This window comes from Perca fluviatilis, chromosome 18 (assembly GCF_010015445.1).
Source record: "Perca fluviatilis chromosome 18, GENO_Pfluv_1.0, whole genome shotgun sequence".
NCBI classification, from domain to species: Eukaryota; Metazoa; Chordata; class Actinopteri; order Perciformes; family Percidae; genus Perca; species Perca fluviatilis.
In genome coordinates, this window is record NC_053129.1 from 23,387,769 (window position 1) to 23,401,097 (window position 13,329).

Consider the following 13,329-nt stretch of genomic DNA (forward strand, 5'->3'; position numbering starts at 1 on the left):
TTATTAAACACTAGAGTTTAAGAAATGTATGGGAAAAGATCCTTGTTCAAGTAAAAGTACATAACAGCAATGTAAAAAATACTTTGCAACATTGCTAGTAAAAGTCCTGCATTCAAAAACCAAAAGTAACCCAAAAAAGTAACCATTCTGCAGAAAAATGTCCCCTTTGTATTATAATCTAATATTATTAGATTGTCGGAGTTACTTTTAACTACTTTATATACAGTTACTGCAGGCAGTTTAGTCTACTGGTTCCCCAATCTACTGTAGGTGTGAGGCCCCTCCAAAGGGTTTCAAGATAAATCTGGGGGGGACGTGAGATTTATAAATGTATTAGAAAAGATGGGGGGGAAACTGGACTTCTCTTTAATCTTTGTGTTTTCTGCAATATATTGGATAATTTTACCTCTTTGAGCCTATTTAAATTCTAAAACTTTAGCAGCTATATAGAAACGGTTTCAACTTTAGTTTATCATGTTTTTTTTATGTAAAATCTTAATCTGAAAAGTAACAAGTATAGCTAACTATATATATCAAATAAATAAGTAAAAATACAATGTTTCCCTCTGACATGTAGTGGACTTGAAGGATAAAGTCCAATGGAAATACTCAAGTAAAGTATATCAGAATTGTACTTCAGTTTTTGAGTAAATGTACTTTCTACTTGACTTGCAGTGCATGATTGTGCTTGTCTATGAAGGGAAAATAATGATAAAAATCTTAACACTATGAGGTGACTAAAAATGGATTTTGTGGACAAGATGACAATATTCTGTTTCCAAACTACTTCAGATAAAAAAACAGACTTTTTTTTTTTAGGATTTTACAACCATGAGTTTTCTTTTTTTTACACAACAACAGTTTCAAGTCTGGAGTACTTACAGTCCCTTAACCAAAGACAGGAGTCGCTGGCAGTGGCAGTGATCCCACCTGCCATCATTTATACAGCTCCACAGAGGACTGGCTAGGAAAAGGGAAATAGAGGCAAATAATAGTATCCAGCAGGGCTCTGGCTGAAAAAGTCATATTTCAGTTTTTACAGGTGATTTGTGGATAAAATGCATGTTTTTCTTTTTTAGAATATTACATTTTCAGACCTGAACTTCTACTATTCTGCATCAATATGAAGCCAGAAGCAATGTCAGGTTTATTCTTACGTGCATTAAAAAACTATACACTTTGTGCTGAAGGTTAATGTTTATGCCCCGGCTCTCTCCTCTTAAGAGCATACATAAAAATCAAGTGGTGGGTGCATTAAAACGTATAACTGCATGAAACGATGTAATCAGACTGCAGGATTACTGCACGGCTTCTTCACGGCACAAACTGGCTCTGTGGTAGATACATTGTGATGATTTCATGAGCACAGTTATCTTCTGCATCCTCCGTATGTCTGCAGTCCTCACTGTGATTCAGCCCTGAAAAAGAAATCATCTGTCCAAACTGAAACACTTTTATGTGTGTAATTATTATCTCTCTCTATTGTCATTATTTTCATTTGAATGTAGATGATAATATAAGCAGATGAAATGCATCCTTTACGGAAGGAAACAATAAATTTGCTTAATTTTTGTCAGGACAAAGTCTGAGTTATAACATGTAGAGTGGCTCATGAAACATCACACAAATCCATATGTTATAATGTTTAAATTCTCTCGGTGTGTGTGTGTGTGTGTGTGTGTGTGTGTGTGTGTGTGTGTGTGTGTGTGTGTGTGTGTGTGTGTGTGTGTGTGTGTGTGTGTGTGTGTGTGTGTGTGCATGTTCAAAAGGAAACCCTTTCCTTTCTTCAGGGACTTCTAAATCAGGCAGACACTAAAGGGCACAAACATGTGCAGGAATTGATACATGTGCTCCTCTGTCTTTAAAATCTTTACAAAGAATTTAGTTCTCAGTGCCCCAAGTGTGGTGTGGCATGCATTTCTTTCTTATATGTTAAATCACATATAACCACAATTTATTCAAAACAAATGCACACCAATTAAATTCCGATAACAGCAACAAAACAGATTTGTCTTTATGATTGCAAACCGCAAATGCTCTCCTGAACTATGGATTTATATCATACAGTACTGTAGCTGAAAAAGCCTAAACGTGAGACTAAAATGGACCCGGGCTTGTCAGCCCTGTTAAGCAGCGGCGGTCTGTAAAGGCCTGATTTACGGTCTATGGTAAAGGCTGATCTGAGGCCTGTGCTTTTTAATGTTTCCCACTGAAAAGCTCATCAGCACCTGAAATAACTCGTGGCGTGCTGCGTCTGCTACATCCTCTTCCCTGGATTGTTTTGACTGCATGATGGAGGGCAAACGTTAAATCTCTATTTCTAATTTTAACCCGGAAAAGTGTCACTCGAAAACAGCATGATAGGAGGCAGTCAGGGTCATCGGCGCTTCCGCACGCATGAATCAAGACTAAATGAATGCGGGCTTCAGAAGCCATTGTTTCTACACATGCGAGAGAAACATGCGATCGGAGAGTCTGGTGGGGAGGGGGGGAGACAGTATCAAGGCAGGACAGTAGGAGAGGGGGAGAAAGCGCGAGAGAGTTCATTTTTATTGACAGTTAGAAATATATAGAAAGTAAATTAACTTCAACGTATAAACCTGATAATAAAAGTTATTATTGCACATATTTTAAATGTGTCGTTTCAGGTCAATTAAGATAGATTCGTTCAAGTTAAAGCAGCAGGAAAGATTATAATTTGCATTTTTACTATTTAAATTATAAAAGGGTTATTGGCCGGGACCCAACGTGTAAATCTTGAGGGGCCTCGCGGATGAAGTATCGCCTCTGAAGTTAATTGTGTTTTGGTTTTAGAGGGGAATCGGTTTCCTCTGTTTATTATGAGCATGGGGACGGATTTGCGTCACCGTGCAACTTGCAGGTCGAGATAAAGTTGCACAAATATTGAAAAAGGGAAGTTCTAACAGTCATTATAAAAGTCCCCCCCTCTGCTCCGGAAGAAATAAGGATTTGTGCTGTATCCTAAAATACTAAAACAGGTTCTATTTTGGGGGCAAATCTAGCAGGAATATCCTCTCATTTAACACGAATCACAGCCCATCAAAAACAGGATGAGTGGAGCTAATAGAGCCTCTCCTGGGCTCGCGGGGTTATTTGATTACACGTCCATTTTGTACAGTTAATTAAATTATTATATCTACTATACATATTTTACTATTTCATACAATACAACCGTGTGGCATATATTTTTGCAGGCTAATCTAAGTATTTTGTGTTGAAAAGTGCCTTTTTGGAAAATATTTGTAGTGCACTGAGAGTTAATGGGTATAATGTTTTTGTGTGCGGTGATGGGTGTGGGCTCTCTTTAAGTGATCAATCCATCATCTCAGGATCAAAATGACTGTGTGTGTGTGTGCGTGTGTGTGCGTGCGCGCGCGCGCGCGCGCTGTTGTGTTGGTTACACATCATCCTCATTTGTAAGGGCGTGATGTGAGCGAATGCAAAACAGCCATTGGCTCAGAAAGCAACCAATCAGTGTCAGCAGAGAAACTTCAGAGAGGAACTGCAGGGTTTGGATTTCAGAGTTGGGAGAACGATTTTGGCACTGACACAAAGAGGACGGTCGTCTATCCCCCTAAAACGCCATCCCTGCTTTTTTACATGCCTGTCCGTTTATACCCTCTTCTGAGAAACAATAAGACGCATTAGAGGCTGCGGGATGTACACGGCCGGGCTGAACCCGTTTTACGCGTCAAATGTTAGCCTCTGGTCTGCGTACTGCGCGGGGGGCTTCGCTGTGGATACGATGAAGAAACCCTCGTTTTGCATCGCAGACATTTTGCAGGCTGGAGATGGAGAGAACATCCCGGGATCGTCGGCCCTCATGTTACATATGGGACACCACCACCGCGCGCAGCACGGGCACTCCGGCAGCTCGCCGCTGCGCCCTTCTCCCGTCGCGCCCGAGCCGTCGGTGTACGGCGCGAGGGTGAGTCCGACTTCTCCTTACCACAGACACGGACTACAGCTCACATCAGTCAGAACTGCATTTAACTCCCAACAAGCTCCCCCGCCTTCAAGCAAAGACCTCAAATTCGGAATTGATCGGATATTGTCGACAGACTTTGATCCAAAAGGCAAAGACAAGTCGTCATTAAAAGGTAAGAATCAAGATTTTATTACACGCTGAATTTTCCAACAGTTTTGTGGTGTTTATAGAGAAGCTTCCTGTCATGTCAGCCGAGGAAAACAAGACATAGGGAGGGATGTGTTTTACGGCCATTTCTTTTAATGATAGGCTATCATTAACAAGACAGTCCAAACTTTAGACACTGAAAGCAGCAAATTAGAAGCAGCTAGTGTAAAGTGCCAGTTTATAACACTGACAGACTTGTTCTCAGAGTAGTAAGAGCCCAAATAAGCTCATAACATGCACTTTAAGGAGCCCTATGGGGAAATCCTCTGCTCTGTTGCCCCCTAACCAGAGAGGTCAGAGGTCAGGATCAGCTACAAGCAGCTGGAAGTTTGCTCAAAGACACTTTAGCAGTCACACTTGAACTTTGAATTTGTTTGATGGTCTCTCTAAATACTAGACCATCTTGCCCCCCAGGTTGCCAGTGTGACTCTTTGTTTCCTGACTGAAGCCCATCATCTCTCGCTTTGTAACAGATCTCACATCCATCGTTAGCTCGAACCGTCAGTCAGGGATCCACATCCCCATTCAGCCTCCGGCCAGCCAGTACTTCTCCTGCATAGACCCCGGGATGAGCGACGCGTCCTCCATGATGAATTCACTAGGCAGCAGCAGCAGCAGGCATTCAGGCCAGCATCAGTTTCAGGACACCTTCCCAGGTAGTCACCACATGTAGGACACGTAACAGACAGGAAACTGGCCCGTCCAGCTCTCTGTTTGGAGGTGTGAGAAACCTGCAGTGAATGTTCCTCTGGTTTCTGTTCTCTGTTTTGTTTTAACCTCACGTCCTCCTCCATGTCTTTTAGGCCCGTATGCTGTCCTCACTAAAGACACCATGCCACAGACGTACAAGAGAAAAAGGTCGTGGTCGAGGGCAGTGTTTTCAAACCTGCAGAGGAAAGGACTTGAGAAGAGATTTGAAATACAGAAATATGTCACCAAGCCGGACAGAAAACAGCTGGCTGCCATGCTCGGGCTGACAGACGCTCAGGTAAGAAGCATGTCGACTGAAACGTCTTATTTTAGGATGACGAATGGTCAATTATTTTTGGCACAAACCACATCAACAAAAAACTGTTATAAGAAACAGCTAAACAGATTATTATTAAAGGCAAGCCTTCAAATTAAATAGGCAAGGTAGGTTACTTTTCCATTTGTTAGCAGTTCAGATGATCAAATAAGCAGAGATTAAAATGTATTTATTTTACCTGTCAAGCCATTAAAATGGTTAGATGTTAATGTGTCGTAGGCTTGGTTTTTGTTGTCATTTTATTGTTGGATACCATGATGATGATGATGTAGCTATATTATTTACTGTATAATTTGACAATTTGATATATTTTTCTTTGAATATGGACCCCAGAAAGAAGATCCAAATAAACAATTAAACAATAAGACCACAGGGCCGTAGTCAGGGTGTTAGAAATATTGAGGTCATGAGCTCCATTTTGTTACCTATTGTTTGGGCTTTGTCATATTTAATAATTACATATAAATTATATTTTCTATTTATATACTATAAATAAAGTCAGCCACATGATACTAAAACTACAAATTCCCCCCAAAAAACTGCTGTGAACAATGCGCCCAATGTCCTCACTGGTAGCTATGGCCCTGACAAACCAATGAAATATTAAATTAAAATGTGTGCTTCCATATTTGAGGGGAGAGTTGCAGTCACATTCTTGAAGTCTAAAATATCACACCTAAGCCTAAAGTATTCAAAAAGGTTTATCTGCAACCTGTATTCCTTACACAGCTTCAAGGACAAGAACTTGATATTTAAAATGAATGAATGAATTAATTAATTAATTAACAAAAGACCCAAAGAGCTCCAGATGTTTAATTGAAGTTGGCAATGCAGCATCATAGCCGATGCAACCTGATTGGCTGAGAGACGTCCCAGTGAAATGTCACCATATCTTGAGCAACACTTGTTTACATTTCATCACACTGTACTAACGTCACATCCACTTAATCTCACCCAGCAACATATCAACATGAATGAAAACTCACACAGATAATCTCATTTTATGACTATTTCTATCTAATATTGCATTAGAATTTTTTAATTTTATTATTATGGAAACAACATTTTTCCTGTCATCTAATGTTTAATAATAACTTTTGCACTGTTACCACTTTCTTTGTCTTTGCCACTTCTCCTTTGCATCTGAGGTCTCACACATCAATGAGACTTGCCTGGTTAAATAAAGGTTCAATTGAAACTTCCTGGGCACTGGTTAGCTTTTAGCCTTGGAATGTGTGTGTGAAGTAGCCTATAATGAGTGCATCTATTCTCAAGGTAAAGAGTAAGAGAAAAACTTTTTTGGAGGCATTATATCCCAAAAAATATTTAAAAAGAGTGTGACTTCGATTTAATGTGCCAAAATTCCTATATTTTATTCATAAGCCTCTGCTTAATTTTTTACCTTAATGAAAAGAAAATGTAAGAATATTAAATACATGGACATGCAAACAGTCTGATTTAACAGTGCCTGTGTGTTTTCAGGTGAAGGTGTGGTTCCAGAACAGACGCATGAAGTGGAGACACTCCAAAGAGGCCCAGGCTCAGAAGGACAAGGACAAGGAGCAGGCGGACAAGAGTGCGTCTGAGTCCGGCAGCAGGGAGCCTAAAGAGCCGGCTGAGGAGTCCGAGTGTGAGAGCGAGGGACGGAGCGAGTGTGAATCCGACGACCCTCCGGAGGAGAACTCGGACGGACTTTTGGACATTTCTGAGCAAACAAACCAAACCAGCGTGATCATGAGCGGGAGCGGGCCGGCGAGCAGCGCGGAGGCGGCGGCCACAGTCACAGTCACAGACACGGAGGCCTCTCAGATACTGAAATGAAGGCTTTAGTCTATGAACAATGACTTTTATTTTTATTTTTTTGACAGAAGAACGACAGTGATGTTAAAACGCACTTGGAGTGTCAATTCAATGCCACTATAAGATGTCTGCGACCTAAAGCCAGGGCTGTATCGGTCTAATTCCTGGGAACAAGTGGAGCAACATTGTTCACATGACACATTATTTTGGCCCAGACAAGCAACATAGCCCAAAATCATTTGTTGATTTTATTAGATTTTTCGTTTTTTTCTTCTCTCTTCAGAGATCTAATGCTAAAAAAGAGGCTATTTTAAATGTAACGTCCGGCCACCTCCAGTGTCTCCGTACTGTCGTTTTCCTCTCAAGAGCTTTCGTGTGCATCATGTTTTCCTCATCTGAAGGAAACAATGCGCTTGTGAATTTTATTTTTAGGTTATGAACCACTCGTTTCACGTGATCGATGAAATCTCAGAACATCACAGCAGTGTTCATGTATGTGTTTTGTTTGGATATATAGTTGTGCTATTTCGTTAATAATAATTTGCACTGAAAATATTGTAAATAAAATGTTTCATACTTTGAAAATCGGATCACGATGCATTTTTATTATTATTATTAACTGTTAGTAATATTATTATTATGATTAATATTAGGCCTATTATTTAATTGTAGGAATTTGTTATGTTGTTATGTTATTCGTCGTATCTCATCAGGAGTCAGTAAATTTTTTGTTGTAAACTGACTCAATTTTGACTTAATTTTGGTGTCAACATATATAGGCTACAGCCTATATATACATTTATGCATTTATTATATATATATATATATATATAATCATATATATATATATAATGTAACTGCTTTATTTAGAGTAGGGAAAATAAAACTGTCAAAATACACAGGAAATTACACAGAAAAAGTTGTATGCACAAAAATATGCGACAAAACAAATACAATAAATTAATAATTACATATTTCTAGAAAATAAGAGTACTGCAGAATGGGGTGGTGTAATCTACAAAAATAAATAATATATAATTTGCGTAATATATGATGATATTTACTTTTGTCGAATATTATTAAAAACAATGTTTTTATTATAATAAATGTAATTAATTAAAATTGAGGAAAACGGAGCATGATTTTTTTTTCCTTCAGTTAATGTACAAACAGTCTAAAAGGTTGAGAGGACCATCTCAGACCTCCATTATACATGTACACATCTTCTTCTCCTTTAAGAACATTAATGCAACTCAACTAAATTCCTCCTGAGGAGGTTGCTGCTTCGGCAGCGCAGAAAGCGAGAGGAGAAGAAGAAGAGAGTAATTTATAGTTTGTATACATTTACTGGCTCCAGATAGCAGCAACAACTCGGATGAGTATATTTTATGTAACCAGACGCAGATACAATCAACATCTCCTCCATTTATAGTGCTGCTCATAACCTCCCTCTGCAGACCAGAGTCCACTTCAGATCTGCACCTTTTTAATATGACTAACAACAAAAGACTAACGTGAGAGGACAGAGTTGTGTTGAAATTTCATTTCCCAATCAGCCTTATCATGATGGTCAACTGTACGAGATTTATAAGATAGAAGGGACCCACATTATTGCTGCAATACACATCCAAATTGTGCACATGTGCAGCACAATTAAACCTGTTTAAGGATGTTTAATGACATGATGTCATGACACACTCCCTACCTTTACATGTCTATTAAGTCTACCTGTGTCTGTCAGAGTAATTATATTTTATAAGAGCCCCATGAATCTGGAATAACCCATGATGGCTCTGTATTGTCATTCCTCAAACTATACCGGAGTTTTGAGCAAACTAACTAACCTTCAGTGTCTTTAAAAAAGATCAATATTCCTACGTAGTCATCATAATTGTCATATGTTGCCTAATGCATAATTATTTTGCTGCAAAAAAACATGATGATTTATCCAGAAAAAAATCCTACTGAACAAGTGTTTTCTAAACCCAGCTGCAGTCCAGTGGCAACATAAATATTGTGTAAGATAAGAGGGTTGTGTGCATGTATTTAAGAGCTTCAGTGACTCCTGCTGAATATTATACATAATTTACAGGTTAATCTGTAACAATCTGCCTCCGCTATCAAGAGGCCTGTTGATGGAAAAATAAGTTTGGTGCAGCTTTCACTAAAGTTTAGTCAGGTTTACATCAAATAAACAATCGTCACAATGTATCCTAAACACCAGTGGTGGAAGCAGTATAACAACTACAATTAATAGTCCTGCATTCAAATGTTTATTTAAGTAAATTAAAGTATGAAAAGTCCTCATTATGCAGAACTGGTTCTGTCAGTAGGGCCGTAGCCAGGATGTTAGAGGTCATACGTTATTTAAGTCATTTAATGTAATTTAGTTGTACTTTTAGTACTATTCAAGTATATTTACTCTACATTTTAAATGCTATAATTTTTTTTCAAAGACTTCTCCGCATTGCTTGGCATAAATTGATTAGACTTTATCTATTGGCCCAATTTGAGTCAACGAATATTGTAATCAAAATACCAACCATGTTTTAATTATATCATATAAACTCCACAATGGGACACCCAAACACCCACATTCCTAGAAAAATACTAACGACATGACCTTTAGCGTCATCAATGGTTATAGCTCTGCTTGTCAGTGTTGAGCAGTGGTAGAAAGTAACTAAGTATATTACTCAAGTACAGTACTGTACTTAAGTACAATTTTGAGGTACGTGTACTTTACTCCTTTTCATGTTATACTTCTGCTTCACTACATTTCAGAGGAGAATATTCTTACTTTTACTCCACTGTATTTATTTGATAGCTTTGAAGCATTACTTTGCAGGTTCAGATTATTAATATAAAATATGAATCAACTAAGAAATTGTGATGCATTATCATAGATTTAGATATCCAGCAGTATATAAAGTCATTAAAATTAGCTCCACCTTTATCAGCTGCAACATTAGGGATGCTTACACATACATGCATAAGTAATTATAAAACAGTAATACAATGTAACATTCTGCATAAAGTATGCAGAGCATTTACTTATGTAAAAGTAACAACACCACACTATGGAAATACTCTAGTACCTCATACAGTACTTGAGTAAATGTACTTTCCATCACTGCTAAACATTATCCAGCTATGAATTATGTCACATCTGCTAAACAATGTGAAAGAGCAAAAACTTGATATAAAGTACAGTGTGATGATGAATAAAACCCAGTTCCTTTTTTATAGCATTATATCTCAGTCAGGGAACTCCAAATCCTCTGGTATTTGTTGTCATGTTAGCAGCAACATCATAATGAGTGGCCCAAAAACCCAGACCATCACAAACTCTCTCTACTATGGGGTCCACTTTCCTCTCCTCCGGAAAGAGGACTGACCCCCAGAGAGCTGAAGTTTTTCCGTTTTAGCTTAGCATCTTGAATTTTACTTTTCATTTTCCCCTCTCCTGTCCGTACAGCATTACCTGCTGCTGCCTTTTGGAGATATTTTACCCCCAAACTCCAGCACAGTCTTCTCATAAACTAGCTTGTGACAGTTATGAAGTGAATGGCACTTGTCTTAATCTTCCCTTTTAAATTATGCTTGATGAAAAGTTGTCAGAGTTATGATAGCCAGTTTCCATAGAAGGCAGTAAAAAGCCCCGGGCACTTTATCAACCCAATATTAACTGTTAAATGCTCACATATTAAATATCTGGGTGGGTTGAGTCTCGAATTCTGCTCGAAAAGCTATAAATTACATTAGTATTTGCAAATGTACAATAACAATAACAATCCAAACGCTTAACATAATACTGAGAGGCCTTGATTTGTGAACTGTCCTAAGAACTTTTATGAGCAGGATAGGAGAAAGTCCATCTGGCCTGTATTTAATGTCAGCCTTTCCCCCTCCATTAAAAGCTGTCCTATATGTCCCTCTTGGCAACCCAGGACAGGGCAACCCATAAAACAAACCAGCCTTGCAGATTTCACCAATATTTAACGCTTTGAATAAGTAACTGTGTAAAACAAATTACCTCTGTGAGAGCAGAGGAGGGGGTTTCTGTCTGCAGTGGTTGAGGGATTAACGTGACTAAAAGCTGTGACGTCTCCGGTGCATTGAGGCATTATCTGTGAAGTTGTTTGATTGGCTGATGGAGATTTCTCCACCGTTGGCGTAATGCATCAGAGGTTAAGGCCTTAAAGTCTGTGGCCCCTGCTAGAGGAAAGGGGGGTGTAACAAAGCTTCAACATAACTCAACAAGTGCTTGTAAAACTGCAGCCGATAAACGCAGTGTGCAAAAAGACGGAGGGCCCTATCTTGCCCTCAGCGCAATTGCCTTTGTACACCGACGCATGTATCATTCCTATTTTGCACCCGACGCACAGCGGACTTTTCCCTCCACAGACGCACGTCGGTAAATTAGGGAATGTATTTGCACTCCCGGGGGCGGTTCAGTGAAAAGAGAAGGCGTGTTCTGGCGCAAAAGTTCCCTGGTGCTATTTTGCAGTTTCAGAAAACAATTCCGCCACTGACCAGGAAAAACCTGGTCTAAAGTCAGTGGCGCTATAGTCTAAAGTCAATTGCGCGTTATTCAGATGCTATTTTAGGGGCGCATGCTTGGCCATAATGTAGCGTGAAAAAGAAAAATATTACTGAAAATGCGCTTTAGGTGTTTGGATAGATCAGGAGGCACTTTACAGTACAGTCCTCAAAAAGTCGCAGCATTCTTTGTGGCTTGTTGTGTTTTACACAACATTTCCATGAATCATGGATGTGTTGATGACATAAATAAGGAAATATTAGAGGACTTAAGGAGATGTGATGTTGAACTACGGTAGGATTGAACACTCGATGCGCTCCTGGTGGAGCGGGTGGATGGAGATGGAGTGGGGGGAGGAGGAAGAGGCACAGCAGCGGCAGGTGGTGCGTTTGGAGGCCCACGCTCCATGGCTGCAGCAATCCTCTCCAGACTTGGGAAGATGCGCCCGAGAGGCCGCAGCAACATCGCCACCCGGCCAAGACGGGTATTTATTACTTTGCCGCATCCCGGACAGCTCTCGCTGGCATGCGCCAGGCAAATCCGCCGTTATAATAGCAATCCGCCATGGAACAAGCGCGCCTGCTCTTAAAGGGAATGTGAGATGACACTCTGATAGGTTATTTTCACGTTACGCCCAAACCACACCTAGCTACTTCAGATCAACCCATTTTAGATTTGTGTCGGGCGCAAGACTCATTTATCCCGCCGGTATAATAGCAACAGCGCCAGAGATCCGCCCACAAAGCTACTTGCGTTTCACGTTTGATACTTGCGTTTCAGATCGTTAAAATAGGTCCCGGAGGCTTAGTTTGGTAATTCTGCTCCTTCCTCATTTGGGAGATGATGACCATGATAATGTCAGTAATTGTCATGATGATAATGATCATGTGAACATTTCAAAAATATTATTGTGATTTCACTTTCATCCAGTGGAAGTGCAGAGAAAGTGCTGAGATCCTTTACTTAAAGGGCAACACCACCTAAATTAAGAATTATATTATTGTTACATAATATGTTATTATGATGGCAGAGGAAAGTTTAATTAATATTTCTAAACATGAGTAGCTAGTCTACTTTGTGTCTTTAGCTGCAGACTGTTGTACAGTAGGCCCACGTCCCAGTGTTGGAATCCTTTAGAGTAAAATACAGCCACGCTTTACACCGTTTAGCTGTCAGCATTTTAACCATGCTAAAGCCAGCTACTAGCTATATTTTTGGACTGTCTCAGACTATAGCAATAACATATATGAATTTTGAAAATGGGCGTAGTTCCCCTTTAAAGATGCAACATGTAATATATTTACTGTATTTAATAATAAAAAATTACCACAATGTGTCATCAGATATTAAGGAAACATGCTAAGTTGAAATACTATGTCTTCTAACAACAATGCTAAAGCCAGTATTTTATCCTTTTGAAATTTCCGTTCCATGACGGAATGTCTGTTTGTGTTTTGGCCTGTGTGTTTGTATCAACTGCCTATTTTCGACAAGATATACCTGTAAAAACGCAAACCCAGCACTACAGCTGTAGTACAGCCATGTAAGCAGCAAACAAACTGAACGGGATCAACAGAGATAGATTAATTCTACCTGCCCTAAAAATAAAAAGCTTGCCATCTTTCTAAACGGTTGCATAACCAGAGATGAGGACGATGTTGGACAGTAAGATGATTCCCCCTTTCTTACAAACTGGCTGGCAACCATAATGTGTAATGTACTGACTGTACAGTGTATAGACAAGCTGTATAACGGGTCTGAAAGTAGTAGTTCCGACAATCTCCCCCCTCCCCACTCCAGACA

At 39.4% G+C, this 13,329-nt stretch overlaps 1 protein-coding gene across 2 annotated transcripts; it reads left to right on the forward strand.

Annotated features, from left to right (window-relative positions):
• The first annotated feature begins 3,437 nt into the window (after positions 1 to 3,437).
• Positions 3,438 to 7,568, forward strand: hlx1 (H2.0-like homeo box 1 (Drosophila)). Of its 2 annotated transcripts, XM_039782913.1 has the most exons (4): positions 3,438 to 4,121; positions 4,630 to 4,812; positions 4,960 to 5,144; positions 6,666 to 7,568. In XM_039782913.1, the coding sequence occupies exons 1-4, from the start codon at positions 3,680 to 3,682 to the stop codon at positions 7,002 to 7,004; spliced, it is 1,149 nt and encodes a 382-aa protein (XP_039638847.1). In that variant the 5' UTR covers positions 3,438 to 3,679; the 3' UTR covers positions 7,005 to 7,568. The 2 variants fall into 2 exon arrangements, with proteins under 2 accessions (XP_039638847.1, XP_039638848.1); XM_039782914.1 differs by lacking the exon at positions 4,630 to 4,812 and having other exon boundaries at positions 3,439 to 4,121.
• Positions 7,569 to 13,329: the final 5,761 nt, after the last annotated feature.